General features: G+C 42.8%; 1 protein-coding gene across 4 annotated transcripts in view; it reads right to left on the bottom strand.

Annotated features, from left to right (window-relative positions):
• The window catches only part of ITSN1 (intersectin 1), a 219,055-nt gene that overhangs the window by 61,718 nt on the left and 137,417 nt on the right, over positions 1 to 19,920 (bottom strand). For all 4 annotated transcript variants that reach the window (XM_074996511.1, XM_074996519.1, XM_074996529.1 and 1 more), the window contains exons 20-24: positions 13,432 to 13,676; positions 12,162 to 12,321; positions 10,519 to 10,724; positions 9,195 to 9,277; positions 2,339 to 2,505 (exon numbers count right to left, since the gene is read on the bottom strand). In XM_074996511.1, coding sequence (XP_074852612.1) covers positions 2,339 to 2,505; positions 9,195 to 9,277; positions 10,519 to 10,724; positions 12,162 to 12,321; positions 13,432 to 13,676 — 861 coding nt within the window. The remainder of the gene's footprint in view (positions 1 to 2,338; positions 2,506 to 9,194; positions 9,278 to 10,518; positions 10,725 to 12,161; positions 12,322 to 13,431; positions 13,677 to 19,920) is intronic.

The raw sequence follows: 19,920 nt of genomic DNA on the forward strand, positions 1-19,920 counted from the left end.
ATATATTCATATGTTTATTCCTCCTGACTACCAAAATGGCTTTGCTACAGTGTTTTCAAAAGCAAGGATCTGAATAGTTAGGGACTATGCTGGTGTGGATCTATTACTGTAGCAATTCTCAGATGGATTGCGACCCCAAATATTGTCTATAACAATGAGCAATGAATGATTAAAAACAAACATTATCTTCAATAGTTTTAACAGGAAGGAGTATTTTTAGTTTGGAGACTCAGATAAGGTTTCCAGACATGTAACTATGCATGACCCCCTGCATCACTCTAAAGGAAAAATGATAATTCAGCTGTCAGAGTTCACAGCCAGTGTAATTTATCCTGCTAAACTACCTGAGGAACCAATCTGAAAATCCAAAAACCTTCCTGCACATCCAAGTTATTAAAAGTCTGCCCAGAAAAACAGTACTTCTGAATGCTGGAAAAATGTAATAAAATAACATTGCAATATTACTGCAACCTTCACTCCCTTGTCCCACATTGGTTGGAAGATTCGAGAACAAGACCAGGTTCTTATAGCATACTGTTATTTCTTCCTAAAGTACACTGCACAAATAACGAGCAATTGAGATTATATCAGAAAGCTTGTATTTTTCTGAATATCCACATTCTGCTGCTGTTGGAAGAATTTTCTGCAATCTATCAGATTAAAGGATAAATCTTTACATCTACATATTCAAAGGCTAAGTGTACTAGGGAAATACGTCAATTTCATATATGCAGTTCTAGCTACTGCATTTGCATATTTAGAATCCATGCATCTGAATCAACTTATTTCCCTACTATAGGCCTATCCTCTATACTCTCCTGTCAATCTCCCTTACTCCACGTGATAGTGTGTAGTACAGGGGTCAAATGCAGACTCCAGAGAGCTTGATTTTGCAGCATCTATTCCAGACACAAAATCAAACTCTGGAAGATCAACCCTGACTGGGTCAATCTTCCACTTAGTACAGACAAGCCCTACGCTAACTCTTAATGAAGAATTTGCTGCACTGAGACAAGTCTTGGAGGACGACTCTCTCTGAAAGAGCTATTACTTATTATTTAGGAATCTAGTCCAAATAAGCTTTTAGAAAAAAAAAACCCCACTTTTAAAAATGTCTTCACCATGATATTCTTCCATTTTTAAAGAGAAAAGTACAATAAGTCAGTAGAATACAGTATACAGTAAACCCTCAATTTACTGAACTAACGAGGGGAGGCTTGCATGTTGAATAGTAACAGAGATAGCCGTGCTAGTCTATATACTATCAAAACAAAGAATTTTTAAAGTGCTACTGGACTGCTTTTTTGTTTTAATGAGGGGAGGGGTGTCCACTATGCCCAAAAGTCAATTAAATGAGAGGATTTACTGCCCACTCACCCCAGTCCTCTCCCCCCAAAAACAAAATAAAACAAAAACAAAACCCCAAAACCAATAGATGAGGAACCCGTCCCCCACACCTGCCACTTACCAGAGCCGCCACCACTGGATCCCACTGCATGCCTGGGATCCCACTCAAGTCACCTTGCTGCATGCGGCTGTATGCCTTGAGCTAAACGCACCTGGAGGGACCATCACCACAGTTGCCACGCGGTCCTTCCACCGGGAATGGGGCACGTATGCAAGTGCCAGTCTGCCTACGTACATGCCCCACCCCTGGTGAGAGCAGCACGCGGTGGCTTCAGTGGGGAAAATGGTGGCTCCTCCAGGCTGCGGCAACATAAGTCTCAATTTCTGAGGGGCGGGAGGAGGAAGGAGGAGAATGATTCTACAGACCCCAGTGGACTTCAGGAACAATGGGTGGGGGCAGGGAGAGTCCATTGTTCCCTAAGTCCACTAAATCAGGATTTGTAAAAATCGAGGGTTTACTATAATTTTCAATTTGTTGCAAGAAGGAACTTAAATGCATACAACTACATAATGATCCATAGCTAGCATCCACTGACAGATGACACCCACATTCTCAAACAGATGAGAATAGGTGCTCATTATTACAAGATCTTATGTTAGGATGTTTTCCTCTTTATGCTGTTTCAAGATATATCTTACTGCCCATTCTCTTTGCTCACAGTAACCGGAAAATGGCAATAATTACTCTGATTTGGCTGTACATGACTATCACATAGGCCTTTATTATCTGTAAGTGAAAGGGCTTTCCGTGGTACTTTATATAGGAATATCCCCCTCAGACTTCACCGTAATAATCCATTTTTCCCCTCCCACATTTGATAGCTGTAAAAATAAAAAAACCCTCTCTGTGATTCACTGATTTCAAATAATCAAATGAACATTAAAAAGAGAAAAAAATGTTAGATGTTTTAATTTTTTCGTATTCCTTTACCTCAGTATCTTTCAGTCTCACATAATTAGAAGGAAAGACTCCAGACTTATCACCCAATGTTCCTGTCCACCAGTCACCATCTTTTTTTGTCACAAGAATCATATCTCCTTGCTGAAAGGTTAGGTCTCCTTGTTCTGAACTTTCATATGTGTACATGGCAATATATTCTGGAGGGGGAAAAATTCCAAAAATGGAAAATGCTTTTGAATCAAAGTATAATTTGCATATTATACATTTATGAAGGTAACACAACATGATCTGCTCAAAGGTTAGGTATTTCCTACATTTCTGTTGTAATGTTTCTGTATAGGCAACCCTTCACGCCAAAACATTTTCCCATCCTTCACCAGTGAGGTTTAATACTTACATTTCTAAATTAGCTCTGCTTCAAAACTACTTAAAACTAAAGTTTTTGGTAAACCACTAGCATGACTAAAGTACATAAATATTTTTTATTTAAAAAAAAACAACCTAAAACCTCCACCCAAAATCTCCATCTTACATCCCCGTTTGATAACTTGTTCTTCAAACATGTACTTCCTATGTCCGTTCCACTTCGGGTGTGGTACATGTGCCAGTTTGGTCAACGCTAGAGAACTGTTTCCCAAAGGGGTCCCAATCAGAGCAGAGAATGCACACACTGAACCTTCATGGTAACTAATTAAATGGTTACAGCGGTGAAGCACTTTGGCCCTTTGTCAGCCCCTCAAGAATTCAGAGAAAAATCACCTTAAATAGATAATGAAAGTCTGCTACAAGTATTAAAAGCTTTCCATGGCTCTGATGAACAACCAAATAGAAGTGGGCATTCTCTGAAGTCAGAGGCAGTGAACTAGTCATCGCGATCTAGAGTGTGGACAACAGAAGTTGGGGTAAACATAGAAAACTATCTTTTTGGTCTATCGGTCAAGTTTTTGTAGGTCTAAAATAGGTCTGAGGCAGGCCTTGGACTTTTCAATGAGAAGAAAAGACTCTCTCCCCGCAATGCTAACTCTGCTGTCCTTAGCTGTACTAAAGACTGAACTTCTTGAATCTGTAAGTCTCGTGAGAACGGTCCTTGAAAAAAAGGGGCAGTGAGGTAGGTGGGAAGGGGGAATAGAGGTGAATTGCAAGCTACATCTCAGTTTTGTCACGCTCAGGACCCAACTGAGCAGTTGTTATGAGGGTCCATCAGCTTAGTGCTTTCTCTTTGGACTTTTGTATAAAAGCCCAAAGACTTTAAGGCTGTGCTAGACCAGAGGGGAACAAACTATGGCTTGCAGGCTGCATCACCCATCAGCCATTTTAATTCGGCCCTTAAACTCCCTCTGGGGAGTAGGGTCTGGGGCCTGCCTGACTCCACACGGGCCATGGCTCTGCACAGCAACCAGAAGCCGCAGTATGTCCCCTTTCCAGCTGGCTCCTATGTACTATACAGGGAAAGTGAGGGCTCCATGCACTGCACCCATTGGCTGGGAACCACAATGGATGGGAGCTTCCGGGGTGATGGCTGCAGACAGGGGACAGCAAAGAGAATCACTTGACTGCACCTCCACATACAAGCTGACCAGAAGGGGGATATCCTGCTCCTTCCAGGAGCTGCTTGAGGATATATGTACAAGCTGGGAGCCTGTACTCCTGACCCCCTCCCCCCATCCCTTGCCCCAGCCCTGATCCCCCTCCCACCCTCTGAACCCCTGGTTTACAAGGCCACACACTCTCCTGCATCCTAAACCCCTCATCCTCCAGCTCTACCCCAGAGTCTCCCCCCTGCCACCCCAGTCTCCACATTCCAGCCCGTCACAGCCTGGAGCCCCCTCCCACACTCTGAGCTCCTCATTTTCAGCTCCAGCCCAGAGCACCTATTCCCAGCTGAAACCCACACCCCAACCCCAATTTCATGAGCATTTGTGGCCCTCTACATAGTTTCCATACTCAGTTGAACTCAGACCAAAAGGTTTGCTCACCCTGGACCTAGACCCTTTTAAAGAATCCAGACTGTGGTCAGTCTTCTGAGAGAATAAAGGGCAAGTCCTCCATTGTTTGATGGACTTTGGGTGGATTGCCAGACGATTTCAGCCAAGATGCACAACACAATAACTGCTGTTACCATTATCAGAGCTTCTGAAGCCGTGTCATTCAATCCAGCGTGTACAGACAATCTTGCTAACACAGGCAGCCTTTACTTAAAAGAGCTCTCAGCTCTTTAGCATCATCTGGCAACTTGCCTATAGATTTCAACAGTGCCACAACTGAAGTAATCAATGTGCTAAGAAAGCCTGATAGTTTGCCATTAAGTTACCCTATGAAAATATATACACCTCAAATAATTCCAGGGATTTTCTTTCCTTTTTTTTTTCCCCATCTTTGCCCTTGGAGCAGTTTTAGAATACCCTTGTTTCATTTTCTCATTTGCAGACATGACTACCAAATACTACAGTGCTGGGTGTGAATAAAAATGCTCATGTCCCTGGCAGGGAGTCTGGTACCTCTTTTCCATTTTCTGAGCAGTGGGTGCCAAAAGAAAAGGAAGCTAATCAAAGAATTCTGGCAGGCTCTAAGATGGCTTTATTAATAGGCAGAACCAGATGGGCTACCCGATTCAAAATATCCACTTCCTTTTGTGGAACGGGTTACTCTGAACACATAGGCAGGCAGACACCATTTTCTCCTGATTTTTCTGGTACATTTTATAATCACACTGGACTTGGGAGGACAATTCTGAGTAAGTGATGATTCGGTGATGCTGAGCAAGCACTGTGCAGAGGAACAGGGCAGCCGTCCCATGCAGGAGTTTCCCCACAGCAGGAGCTGCCTCACCTAGGTACAGGATGCCAAGGGACGAGGCAGTGATCCCATGGATGGGCTCCCTGGCACAAGGAGCTGCCTCCCCTAGGTGTGGGGCACCAGGGAACAAGGCAGCTGCCCCATGGCAGAGCTTTGCTGGCAACTGGTGCTAATGCCATGGGGGTGCCAGGGAATGGAGCAGCTTCCCCACGGAGGAGCTCCCCTGCAGCAGGAGCTGTTGCCCTGAGGCACAGGCACCAGGTAACAGGGCAGCTTCCCCATAGAGGAGCTCCCTGGCAGTGGGGCTGATCCCCCAAGGCACAGGGTGCCAAGGAACTGGGCAGCTGCTCTGCAGTGGGGCTCTCTGGCAGCAGAGGCTGCCACCCTGAGACACTGGGTGCCGGGGAACAGAGCCCCACAAAACATGGGGCAATTTGTCCATTTTCTTAAAAACGTCAGGATGCCTGTGGGACAGCTTAAATAAAGGACTGTCCTGGGAAAAACAGGATGGAGGGCCACCCTAAAAACCAAGCATAATATACATCCTCTGATTCCAAGGACAAGTTAGTACAGTCTGAATGGCAAGGTATCTTGGTACCAAGAGGACTAACAGGAGACCAAGACCTAGACAGATGGGAGGTGGGTGATACTGGAGGAAACATATGAGACTTTCCTGCTGAAGGGACCACGTGCCTCCTCTGCTGCACAACAAAGCTTTCAGGCCCTGATGGCACGAACAAAGATTCAGTCCCAAACAGCACCAAGTGAGTATATGGCACAAAACATCCCAGCTCAGGAAGAAGCAGTAATGGAACCTCATCCTGTATCAGAGGTCAGTCTGACAATGATAACCACAAACTGCACACGCTGGCCACTGCAAACACTTCTAGTGTAGTGGCACTGAGAAAGCTGGTACCACTGAAGGTCTCAGAAATGGCGTTGGTCCCCACAGTCTTCCATGAAGGCTCAGCGTCGACTCTATATTGCTAGAATACTGTACTAGGAGCTCTCTTAACTTTAACTTTGGTAACAGTCTTCTTGTTCTGGAAGGCTGGGGACCCTGTCCTCAAGATGAAGAGGGCTTCTTTTGGCTGGAAAAGGTTGAAAGGGTGGACTTCTTTTGCAGCAAGCACAGTACTGGAAACGGAGACTGGTGTATCCAGCTCTCTCTCCTGCATGGATGCTGCCAAATCTGGTGATGTGCCCTGCAACAGAGCTAGCAACTGTATTCCAAAGAGGGAAAGAAAACTAGTTCCACATCTCCAAATCAAACATCTCTCAATTTCTTAGGCCTGGTTTGAAACCCCAAACAAATAAGGCATTTATGCCTCACGCATACGTCTCCAAAAACACTTTCAATAGGGAGCAAAGATTACTGAGTGGTACAAACTTGCTAAAGCCAGAATGATGTTTAAATCTCAGGGACTTCAGCATGCACCAACACCATGCTAAAAGCTTTAAGAAAAATAAGATAGTAACACCTATTTATGAAAGTCCTGTTTTCTAACAAAAATCATAACTACAACCATATTAAACTATTACAAAAAAATACCTCCAGCAAATTTTTTTGGAAAACAGAATAGAAGAGAGAAGCACCTATGCACAACTACCAACCACAAGCAGTAAAAGAGGAACTGATGGGGGCCAGGGCAGCTCCATCCTTTCGTATCTTTCACTAATATGTGCTGCCCTGAAGGACACTGTTATGGGAAAGAATTCTCCAGCTTGAGCGACCTAGCACACATACTCCCAAAACAGAATGGACACACACAAGCACTTGATAAATGATTTACATTTTAAGTATACTTTCTATGGGTTCAATTTTACGCTGAGCGCTAGCATTTTCAGTCCTAGCGTACAAAATTCCAGTTTCTGAACTTCTGATCCAGTCTTCATTGTGTGTGTCGGTTGGCTGTCATGAACAATGAATTCTTTCATTACTTGAAGCTTTGTATGGAGACAGACAATCTCATTGTATCCTACATAACCGTTGGCTTGAAAATGCTAAGATAATGCTGGAATGACAATTTTGTTAAAACATGGTCAGCTACTTGGTATTCAAGAGCAAAAAAAAAACTGAAGTAGACTGATGTTGAGAAATGCTAAATGAAAGCTTTTACAGGAGTACAAATATGAATCTCAGACAAATCAGTAACGTTTTCTGAAGTAGTAAGTACATTATATATGGTTCACTAAACTGTTTAAAAAAAGTGGGGGGCGGGTCTGCCAAAAGTGTACCAAAGATTCTAAAAATATTCTGGATTTCACACACTGCTTGCAGAAGCCAGAGGTAGACATGGCATAGTTAATGTTTGTGAGTAAGTGTACTAGCTTTTATCAAAGTCTGTTTCTGAAGACCACTTCTCCAGGAGTTTCCCTTCCTATAGAAATTTTCACGCTGTTGACTCCACAAAAAGCTTTCTAAACTAATTTAAAAGTATATGCTGTTAGCACAGGGTGCAAAATATCTAAATAAATCAAACCAAAAAATACGGAACATAAGACAGAAGACATACAGTATCCTACGTTACAGCTACGGAGCCAACACTGGGAGGGAAATATTTTAGCCCTTTTGTATTTGCTTTTAAACAGTCTTTGAAAATTAAGCAAGCCATATTTTAGAATCCTTCCATAATGCCCCTTTCCACATTGGCATTTTTTTTTAATATCAGTAGCAAAGTTCAGATTGTATTGCATGTGTGATAAAAATTGCCCAAAATGATTCCCAATAAATTATAGCTATACAGATGATATAAAAAAACTACAGAAAGAATTTAAGGCTCTGCTAAAACAACTGATCTATTACTATCTTGTAAAATATATTTAGATTCACACACGTAAACATGCACACAGGTCCTGTATCTTGCCTAGGGTGTTTTTTGGACAATTAAGTAGCCTTCTGAAACAGATCAACTCCAAGAACCTCCCTTTAACTATGAATCAGATTAGCAGTCAATACTTGGCAATATAAATGACTGAAGTGAACTGGCCCAACTACTGCCGGAATACTTCCATTTAAATGAAAAATAAATACTTTACTGCCAATATTTTATTACTAAAAATATGGAGAGACTATACGTTTAATAACTGAATTCAGTTTCCACCAAGGTAACAAGTCTTATGAAAATTTTGCTTTGCTGACAGCAGTTTATCAACCATATATTTGAAGAAAAATTCTGTTTCCTTGTCTCCTATGCTATTGGGGTTTGTCTGATGACAAAGTTCTTGTCATGGAAAAGATCTACACAACTTCAAATACTCATATGGTTTTTGATTAATAATAGTTTATTAACAGAAGGTGTCTAATGTTCAAAATGAAATGGTAACAAAAAATACCCATATCAAACTCAAGGCACTGAGTGCACTGCTTTTAACTTGCTATTCATTTATGTTTAGTATCTAACCTTTTTGGGCCAAAAGACAGCACAAATGAAAACTAGAAAAATTCTCCAGTATATACATGTCTGTTAGAATAATTACCCTTTTTTAATTCATGTATGTACATTCATTTATAATTCTTAACCATTTATGAATGACACTGCAATCTAACATTTGACTTCAGTCTTCTGCCTACAACAAGAAGTGCCCAGGCTTTGAAGATGAATAAAGGGCATATTTCCATTTGAAATGTTCTGTGTCTGCATGCCATGTAAAAATATGTGCACCTACTTCAAGATAGGCAAGGATATTAATCATATTAAATAAGCTGGCTCTCAAAACTTTGTTTTTTGATTCACAATGGTTCTTTGTGAATAAATTGAATCCTGCAGTGACCAAGTATATATTTTCCTACTCAAATGTTGGATAGACCAAAACTTTTCACTTCTTCAAAAGAGGATACAAATCAGTGCTGATTCTAACCAAGAGGATAAATACTGTTCTTATGTAAATGAACAGTTTAACAAAACATAGCCCTGTAGTAGTAATTCTGGATGAAATTCAAGTTCATATTTTGTAAAGTAACAGGGCCTGATCCTGCAAGGGTACCAATGACTACTCATGCAGACCGACTCTGCCTCTGAACTTGCAGCTATTACTAGGGATTTTTTTTTAAATTGTACAGCACAATGTATTTAACTGAAATTCTTACCTTCACCTGACACAGCAGATTTAGTTGCTGGTGATGTTACTCTCTTGAGACTTGCAGGACTTTCTGAAGAACCAGAATCCATGCTGAAAGAGAAAATAAAAAATATTAAATGCCTCAGATTCTCTAAATTTAACAAAAACAACTAAAGATTTTAAATTAAAAATTCATTTAAAGCCATATCCAGGACAAACTATTTCAACTTGAAAAGCAAAAAAAATAGTAAATTTTGAGTTTTTTAAACTTTGCTGTACTTTGTCATATGAAGTGGAAACCCCCACCCCCGAAACACAGTTTCCTTCTTCCCCTCGCTAGAAATATGTAAAGTTTATTCTAGTTTTCATTACCAACTAGAATGCTGTTACCATAAAATGTATTGCATTAAATTACAATGGCTGTGTTGACATGAACTCCCAGCTTCCAAGAGAGCATGGTCAGTAGGGTGTCGGGAGATTACTAATGAAGTGCTGCGGCGCATATGCAGCACTTTATCAAGCTAATTCTCCCCTGCAGCAACTTCAAAGCACTGGCTTGCGTGTAGCCACGGCTAACCCACAGGTACTTCAAAGTCCCTGGGCTACTTCTAAGTCCCCTTTACTCCTTAAGCTGCAAGCTGACACTTCAAAAGTTTGCCGCTTCGAAGTTGCTGCAGGGGGAGAATTAGCTTAATGCAGTGCTGCGTAAGCACTGAAGCACTTCATTAGTAATCTCTCGACACGCTACTTACCATGCTCCGTTCGAAGCTGGGAGCTAGTATAGACACAGCCAGCCAATGTTCTACTTTTTTAAAACACTGTTAATGAACTCAACATAGGAAAGTGACAATATACTAAATAGCTCTATTACATACACATTTCACTTTTTGCTTATTTTATCAACTCAAATAAAGGTGGTTACTTTTTAGTCTTGTTGGCATTATAAAGCCATAGCAGCAACAGGAGAATAAATGGGATTCTGTTCCCACTCATGGATCAATAGAACTGTTATCTATATTCTGAATGCAGAAACATTGGTCGTGATACAAGATACAGGAAGAATATAGCTTTATTTTCATATCCCACAGTAAGTTTGCTGCTGAGGAAATTTTAAAAAGCTCAAAACCATAGCTCATCTTATTTGTAAGCCAAGCCACGCTGATCTGAAAGCAGACACAGAAATATAGCGACACAATGCCATTTTAATCGAACAACTTTTCAGAATAGAGCCAATGCTTTCATAAAACAAATGTACAAATATATCCAACGTTTTAAATAAGAATGTAACATCATAGTGGTAATGATTAAATAAAAAAGCTATACATTGTAACAAAAGCAAGCAAACAAAATACCTTGTTGACTTTCTTATGGGGCCTGAAATCAGTTTCACATATGATTTGGGAAACCATCCCTTTTGACCATGGACCTCTCCAAACCACCACATGTCCTGCTGTTCCAGAACTGTGATGATATCATTTTTGTTAAAATTTAGATGGTTGTCTTTTTTGGCTCTCCAAGGATACAAGGCCTGTGCTTGAAGCCCCTCTACTTTTTCACCCTATTGTGGCAAGACAGAACGAGTGAATCACATGGTGTCTTTTGCAAAGGCGGCTGCTAAAAAAAATAGAGGGTTTTTTAAAATTCATTTATACACACAGATCTGTATGTACACTGTTTCTATTAAAACAAGTTTTTTCCTCTCCAAGCCAAACAGATATTTTTTTAAAAAATTACAATGAAATGGATATATTAAACACAGTCCACCAGGATTTCTGTATTTGTATTAAAAAGTACATTTTGCACACATTAATTTTTTTACATGGATGTTAAAATTATTGGTCTCAAACAGATTTAGGGGAAGCTATATATATGAAGACAAAGGCTTACAGTAAATCTCAAACATGTACCTAGAGAAAATCTTTTTGCTGTAACTTATTCATTATGCCTTCTTGCAGTCTAATTGCTTTTTTGGGTGGCAATTACATATGTAACACATTCCAGAATGCTATATCTCTGTACTAGCATCACATTATTTTTCAGCTGGTTTCAAGGCACTGTGATCTAACAGATGGCACACGCGACTGGGGTTCAGCAATGGAACTGGGCATATAACTGATTTTTCAGTTTTCTGGTATATCAGGAAAAAATTAAAAAACATGCACCATTTGAGTCAAAATGAATTTAAAAATGCAGTTTGACCCAAAACATTTTGCTTCCAGGCACTATTAAAGAGCTAAATTAACAAAATGATTGCTAGAGGAAAGAGTACTGATGCTGGCCTCCTGGTAAAACTTCTTACTCCCGGCCTAAGTCACTCGCCTTAGACGTGGGGGATCTCTTTTTGAATCCCCATTCTGAAGCTGAGGTTTGAGGCAAAAGTCATTCCCCTCTTAAGTGAATGTCCTCATCACTAAACTCAACTCCCCCGCCCCCAGCCCAGTCCAATTTATTCAGGCATTTTACAAACAGTGGAGTAGCTTCAATAGGAAAATTCTAAGATATAGCCCAAATGATTAGAGAACAAAGCTGGGAGTGGGAAACTTGAACTCCATTGCCTGCTCCAGAGCAGAAAACTCAGGTTCTAACCCACCACAAGCCAGGTGTCTGCACGCATCACGGGGATAGGAATTACATTCAAACAGGAACACCACCCGCTCCCACTCTCTTCCATGACCATTGGAGAATTTAACCTGAACATATTTTTGCCCTTGCCTAAAACAATAAGGTAAATTTTTATCAAATTTACCAATAGTTTTGAGATCAATCAAAGCAAAATGTGACTTTTTTGTCCAAAATATTTTGCCCAGCTCTACTTGAGAACTCTTAGAATGCCAAACTGCACTTCCCGCATGGCTCTGATTCACACCATCTTCTCATCTTGAAATAATTTACCTGCCTTAGGAGGAACACTGGAAGGACAGGTCAATAAATGTTCATTCATTGCTTTGCAGAAGTTCAACTGAGTTAAGTGTGATTTCTGCACAAAGCCACTTACCTGCCCCAGGACAGGAGAAGGAGATGATCCAATAACAGTGGCAGGGGTGAAGGCTGACCTTTGTCTCACCTGGCCAGAACTTGGAACAGTCAGAGAAGGTTGAACTGCCCAAGCATCCCAATTATCTGTCTCTGGTTTTTCATTAGTGCTGGTCGGCCACCTGAAAATAAGGTGGAGTGTATTATCTGCACTTTTGATTGCAGTGACTACTACTTTCTGCTGAAAAGGAAACTTGCTCACAACCATAGTTTTATACTAAGGCCCTGTGTACGTGCTCTAGAAGAAATCCTTATAACTGATTTTCTGCTAGGGGTACAGTGTCTTTGTACTCTGTCTGAAGTAACCGTACGTGGATTTACTCCATGTATGTCCCCTTAAAAACGTAAGCACCGTGTGCTGTTACTGCTTCTTGCTCACTAATGCTAGGTCATTTACTCCCCTCCCCACCCTTAAGTCATGTTTCTATACAATAACATTTCTACTCCAAGCATTCCATATACTGTGTTCATCTTCCAGTCACGGTGCGCCATTCAGATTGCTCCCCACATCTCAACAGGTCACTAATCTCCTCCTCCCTTTCTGCATCAAATTCTTACTAGTCAGGCTCACTTTTAAGGCTCTAGTGGTTCTATTTTTGTTTATTCCTCTGCCTCATCTGGTGCAATGTTGACCTCTGAAGTCCTCCTTTGTCAGCTCAATGATTTTTTTTTCATGATGTCACTGACCCTTTGAAAGACTACTTCTCATCCTGTAAACTAACTGACTATCAATGTCACCATCACCTAAATGCAACAAGCTGGTAACAATCAAGTAAGAAGCGGTGTCAACTCTGTTCTCTGAGATATTTATCTGGTATATAAACAAATGCAGGGTGACACGCTGAATATCCAGCTGTAAAATAATCCTTGACATGATTGAGGAAAAGTGGCAGATGGACAAGCTCCTGTGCTTTTCTGGATTGCTTTAGAGGATATGATCAAAGTATACCCTTGGACTGGAAAGCCTATCACATAAACACAAAACAAACATGCTTTTCATGGTCTATCTTGCAAAGGAAACATGTTTACCTGAGGTAAAAAAATTATGGTGGGAGCTCTGTACTAATGAAGAGGAATAATCCCTTTTGATTTACAGTGTATAGCCTAGCTTCCCAAGTCTCTCATGTGCCAGTGGATAAAAAAATGTAATGATTTTAACTGGACACAAACTGACTGTTTGAAACTCTGCAGTATTGGCTTGGATGCCTAGAAATAACCACCAGCAAACATACGTTGAACTGAAGTCTGCCCAGTTGTTGGAGGTTGCAGAAGATTCTGTTGAAGCTGGAGCTGCTGGTGGTGGAGGTGTTTCATGAAAAGAAACTTTAGGTGCAACTGCAGTGTCAACTACTGGTTTCAGAGAGGTTGGAACTTCGTTGTCAGGTATTTTCTCTGCATAGTTTGCAGGGAACCATCCAGTCTTTCCCTTCAGTTCTCCTCCAAGCCACCCAGGTTCTCCAGTTTGGCTTTCATCGACCTGTAAGTACATTAAGTCAGGAAGTTCAGAAATTAAGATAAACACGTTCACTTAAAAATCTACCTGCCATTCACAGTTGATTAGTTTTCTCCAGTTACGGGAAGTTTCATTACAAACTAAGATCCATATGGGCAAAAATGCTTTTTATTTATTTAATATTCAGCTGTTCCACATACAAAATACATAGAAAACGTAATGGCATGAGTAATGTAATGTGACCTAATCCTTTTTACAATTAATACTTTCCCCAATTCAAATATTTGCATGGAATATCAAAGAGACTGCCTAAATCTCAGGCTATGCCTACCCTTGCCCACATCCCTGAGTACTTGTCTATATACTGGTAGCACATGTACCTTGAACTTACACAGCATCCACATATTCTGAGGGGGCAGAAATATAAGCCTGTGGCAGGGTGGGGCCAGGAGCGGGGAGGCAGGAGTAAAAAGAGAGCTGAGACAGAGCTGGCAACCAAAGTAGGAACAGCTGAGCAGTAGCCTGCCCTAAATCAATCAGGGCCAGCAGATCCTACTCAGGGGCTACCTTTATAAGCTCTTCTCCACGCAGGGCAAGGGGAAGGTGGTGAAGGAGAGTTTGGGAGACGAGTGAGGAGAAGGAAGGAGACTGAGAGAAACAGCTGGGGCCATGAAAGAGGAGAGGAGCCTCAGTAACCCGGGGGGGCTGTGCTGCGCTGTCCCAACCCAGGGAGGGCCTGGAGCCTCACCGGAGACTTGGAGGAACTGGTCAGCTGAAGGAGCCAAACTAAGGAGGAGACCAGCTGCCACGACTACCACTTGAGGAAGGAGATACCCGGGAGAAGCATCTGGGGGAAGTGGCCCAGGAAAAGAAGCTGCAGGGGCCAGGGCGGAGTAAGTCAGCCCTCCCAGGGAGCGGCTGTCTAGGGTCCCTGGGCCAGAACCTGGAGCAAGTGAGTGGCAACCAGGTTCCCCCCACCCCAGACTGCCCCCTGCCCCAACAAGGGTAACGTGGTGCATACGGTGGGGCCAGTGGACTAAACAGAGGGCCTGGGGCCCAGGAATGATACTGACCACACCACAAAGCCCTTTACAGACATATAAGTGCAACTAATCCTTCCCCTTTTCGGTACATGACAGCAGTGCTCTTTCAGGTACAGTGTCCCATAGTCCTTTACAGCACAGGAGATGCAGCAAAGAGGTTCCCGGAGTATGTTGCCCATATTGCCTATTGCCTTCACATATTTGGCAACACCAGTTCTTGGTCATCTCTCCCTTTTGCCAAATTGCACTGAAGACATGGAGCAAATACACAACAGGATGCTTCTGCTACTGCTCGTGGAAGCAGTCTATGTTTGTGTAGTCTAGCACCAGTTACTGGGTAGAGTGGGTCAGAAAAAGTTGAAATGCTGAAGACAACTGACCAAGAGGGCAAATAAAAATCTAGTAGGTTTCCAAGGAACAGATGTGTTGAATGCTGGGACTGCAACATTTATGGGTTAACTGCTGCTTCTAGTCCCAGAAAACCAGCAATATGTATTAGGACACATCTGGGAAAACGGGGACGATGATGGCGGCTCCAGAAATTCGGAATGGGGAAGCCAACCTCAATGGAGTTGTGCAACTCAGCTGCATGACTCCGCTACTGCAGATCACTAGGTTTCAGAAATCTGTACCAGTACAGAAGCAGGTGGCTAACACCTCACAGTTGCAAACATGTTCATTTCAGGGAAGTCAACTGTCAGGGTGAAGGTTGTACAGGTTTGTCATGCTAACCAAACGGCCATCTACGTATGGGTGGTTGCCATAATCAAAGTCCTAGAAAATTTTAATCGGGAATTTAAGAGGATGTGGTTTCCAAACTGTGCTGGCACCATCAATAGAACACACATCCCAAAACTTCACCTATTATAAGGAGCTAGTGAATAAGTGAACCAAAAATGTTACTAGTCACCTATTCTCCACAGTGTTGTGGACCACAGAAGTCAGTTCCTAAATACCTATGATGGACACAGGTTCATGACACCAGGGCACTGAAGTCAGAATTACACCACAAAGGGAAAGAAAAAAAAAGGACTTCATTCCTCGGGGAAAAAAAAAGATATTGGTTGTGTATGGTGTTTCTCTCCCCACCGTTATTTTGGGGGACTCCATGTCTCTACTCTCAATGCGGCTCATGAAGCTGTACCTCAACATTACCAACCTCAGAAAAAGCAAATGCAACTACATAGTAGCTGCATAATTGCAGAAGTTGAACCTCTCTAATCCAGCACCATCAGGACCTGACCTGCACTGAACCAGAGGTTTCCAAACTGTAAGAGGTCAATCCAGAGTACCAGTGGGTCTCCATAGGCACAGATAGAAGAAGTATGCAGGGTGCTGCAGCACCCCCAGATTTTGAACCCTGCATGTCCCCACATTTGGAGGCTCTGCTGACACTTGGGAGTCCCTGATACCAGCCCTCCACCTAAGATCCCAGCTGCTAGCCTCTCTGCTGCTGCCACCGCCTGGGGTCTCAGTCACTTGTTCCTCTGCAGCCAGGGTCCCAGCCTCCACTTCTGCCCTGTCTCTTCCCTACTACCTCCACCCCAGGGCATCCCATCCCTGCTCCTTCCCCTCACTCCTTGAATGCCACAAAATAGCTCTGGAAGCTCTGAGAGACTGGGGGAGGAGCTGTTAAGCGTGAGGCCATGTGTGTGTAGTAGGAGAGTCAGAGGAGGGTGCTTGGTTCTGTTTTGTCCCTATAAGCACTTTAGCCCGACAGCATCCACAGAGAGGGTGTCAATATGGGACCATGGATGTTGACAGACAACAGAAGCAGAGATTACAGAGGTTCAACCTGTAGAGGAATGCAGCATAGAGCCTGAAAGTTCACGGGTGATGCCTGGGGTCCCATCTAGATGCCAGTACAATCAATGCAGTTACTCTCAGTGTGGCATGCTTTACATTAGATAACATAAGGGGAAATACGTTGGAGCGAGCAAGAACAGGACAGTTCTGATTTTCAAATCCTACACAAATAGCTGGAACTCCCTATGTGCGCACAGCTCCTGGTCCCCAAAGAACAACAGAATGTCACAATGTGATTTGGTCGTACACTGTGGATCAATGTGTGTTGAGAAGGTGATGTGGGACTGTGCCAAGGAACACGACTGAGACACTATGGTATTGCTGGAAAAACTCAACAGAACATTGACAAATACTTGTATTGCAACATACCTGAGCAGGTTTTAATGTCCTGCATCTGATACAGATGTAGGTTGAAAAAATGTAAAACACCTGCGTCATGAATGAGTGCAGGGAAGGGGTTAATTTTCTAAGGTAGCCTGAATCCCAGGTGCGCCAATGGGAGTGAAGTAATCCTGTTTAAACTGAGAGCTGCAGTTCCGGTCACTTTTTTCTCTGGGACCCAGACAGGGAGATGGCTCTCAGATAATTGAAATAAAGTATCCTGACTGTCGCAGAATCAGCAATAGCAGTATAAGTACCAGGGAAAAGCATAGACAGACATGTTCTGGTTTTCTGGTTATTTTAAATTTGGATGGACTGTCGGCTTGTTACTTTATTTTTGTTATTGACTGCTGTTTTTCTCTTATGTTACTGTTTTTAATTTGATGTTTTTTGCCTGTAATTTTCAAGCTGAATCCCAGGGAAACACTTTCTCTGCGTGCAATCTATGATTTCCTTCTCTCCTGTTTTGTGAATCAACCACTTTTTTTTTGTTGCAATTGCCTGTGAAGGGCTAGTCTGTGGGAAAGTCTGTGCGTGTCTACCTTTGGCCAGAAGCTAGCTATCAAATGACAGCTCTTTGTCTATGCTCTCTCTCCTGAGGGAGAGTTAAGAGCTTGGGGTGCCAGAGTGTGCCTTTTTTAAAAAATTAAAAAATTATAGTTGGAGAAACATCTCCTAGAACTGGAAGGACCCTTGGGAGGTCATCTAGTCCAGTCCCCTGCCTTCTTGGCAGGACCAAGCACCATCCCTGACATCTATTTGCCTCAATCCCTAAATGGCTTCCTCAAGGATTGAGCTCACAATACTTAGCAGGGTTTAGCAGGACAATACTCAGACCACTGAGCTATCCCTCAACCTTCTTGGGAAAGTTGCGGGTGTTTTCTCACTCACTGGTGCCAGTCTACCTTCAGAGTCCAGCAACATGTGACCTTGGGAAGTTTTAAATTAGACCTGCTTTCAGGCAAGCTTTGTTTGTTTTTGTTTTATTTTTTGCTTTTTTAAATATCCACGAGGCCTCGCTTCCCGCACTTGGAGTGTAGAGTGGGGAGGACCCCTGACAACCTGCCATACTGTTCTTAAAATATTGCACTGGGTACACCAGCCAGCCATCTAGTTAGGACTTGGTTCTGTTCAGGAATTATAGTACTATTTTGTCTAAGGTCTGGCCATCTTTTGGAGAACACAGCAATGTTCAATCAGCATCAAAACATACAGATTCACATCCATGTATTCTGTTCTCTAAACTTTAGGATTAATGCCAAAAGATAGTCTCCTTGCCACTTCTAAGAGACATGACACAGTGTGTGCAACCAATAGAGCAGAGGGTTTTTTCCCCCCTTCCAGCTTTCACAGAGTGGATCAGAGCAGGGAGACACCAGGGTCTAGGAACATTAATAAAGATATGAAATAGTCACAGGGAGATTATTCCTCGGATTGATGCCTTAGTTTTTCTTAAAGGTCAATCATATATACAGTAAACTCTTTCATACCCAGTAACCCTAGGACCAGGAGACTGCCGAATATTCCAATTTGTCACTTAAGAGAGAGATGTCTGGGGATCGCTGTCAGGAGGTCAGGGAACCCTGACAGATGCTGTGGCTGAGAGCTGGCTGGGGTGCAGAGCCCCGCCAACAGCTCCAGCCCTGGGAAGCTGGCCAGGGAACCAGGCTTCAGGAACTCTAGAAGCCCCGGTGTTGGGGGAATTCCGCCGGGCGCGGAATTCTGCCAGCAGACCTAGGGTTGGGAGCTGGCTGGGTTCAGGGCCTTTGAGGGCAGGCCTAGGGTGCAGGGCTGGGAGCCAGCTGGCATGGGGAAACACCAGCAGCCAGTTGGCCTGGGGATGGGAGCCGGTGGAACATGGCAGGCCAGTGTAGGGGAACACCAACAGCCAGGACTGGCAGGAGAGAACGCTGGGGCTCTGTCTGTGGCGGGGCTGGGAGCCGGCCAGAATAGGGGAAAGCATGCAGCCTTGGAGTGTGGGAGAACTCCACTGGCAGCCCCAGGGGCAGGGAGTAAAGCTGTGCCAGGGCCAGGGGTACCCTGGCAGTCCAGGAGCTGAGAGCCAGCAGCTCCATCCCTGGCTCTAGGGGCCGCCTCAGCCAGGAAAATCCAGGGCAGAGCCTGCAGGAGATGATGCTGGTCAACTGAGAGTTCCAGTAGAACGAATGGCAGATAAGAGGGAGTTTACTGTATGTACCATTATCAAGGATCTACTGAAAAAAAAAGTTTAATACTCTATATTTAATAGTACCTACTAAATAGATGTTAACCATTTAATTGATCAAGAAGATTTTGGTAGGTTCTCACCCTGAACAACAGCACAAAATAATGTTTGATACAGCCACTTGTGCTGCCATCACGGTAATGAATTAAGCTTATGTTCTGCTAAAAACCGGTAATTCTATCAGCTGGATTTCTTTTCAAAATCGCTACAGATACTTCTGCAAATTATATGTTCTAGAGCAAGGATGGAAAATTCTTTTGCATGGCAACTATTTAACATGAACAGTAAGACTTCTGGTTGCAACCAACATCCCTAGACTATTCCCTTCTACAGCTTACAGATCACTCTGATTTATGCTACGTGTTGACCTTTTGTCTCTCTGCTACAACTTACATCCCACACTCTGATTACCATAAAACAACTCATTATTTCTGCTTTATATTGGGCCTAACTTTACCTCTGTTCTATTAATTCACAGAAAACGCAAATAAATGGACTGCATGCTTGACTAGTCCAATGTGACTTTGCTGCAGTGCAGAGCAAAATTTCTACTGCAGCAGCACTGAATTACTACATTAAGATGGCACTCAAGAGATGGAAGGTCACAACAGATAGCGAATCTTGCCAAATATTAGGAAGAGGGAGTAAATATCAGCATATGACTCATCAAGATGAAGAATTCAAACTACAGTAACATTTGCACACCATTTGCACTGAGAATTGCTAAGGTGATGACTGAAATTAATAACAAAATAAGTTCAGCAATCATAGGTCACAATCAGTCTTTTTAACCTGCTGCAAAAGGGCTTCTTAA

The sequence above is a fragment of the Carettochelys insculpta genome, chromosome 1 (genome assembly GCF_033958435.1).
Source record: "Carettochelys insculpta isolate YL-2023 chromosome 1, ASM3395843v1, whole genome shotgun sequence".
Classification (NCBI taxonomy): Eukaryota; Metazoa; Chordata; order Testudines; family Carettochelyidae; genus Carettochelys; species Carettochelys insculpta.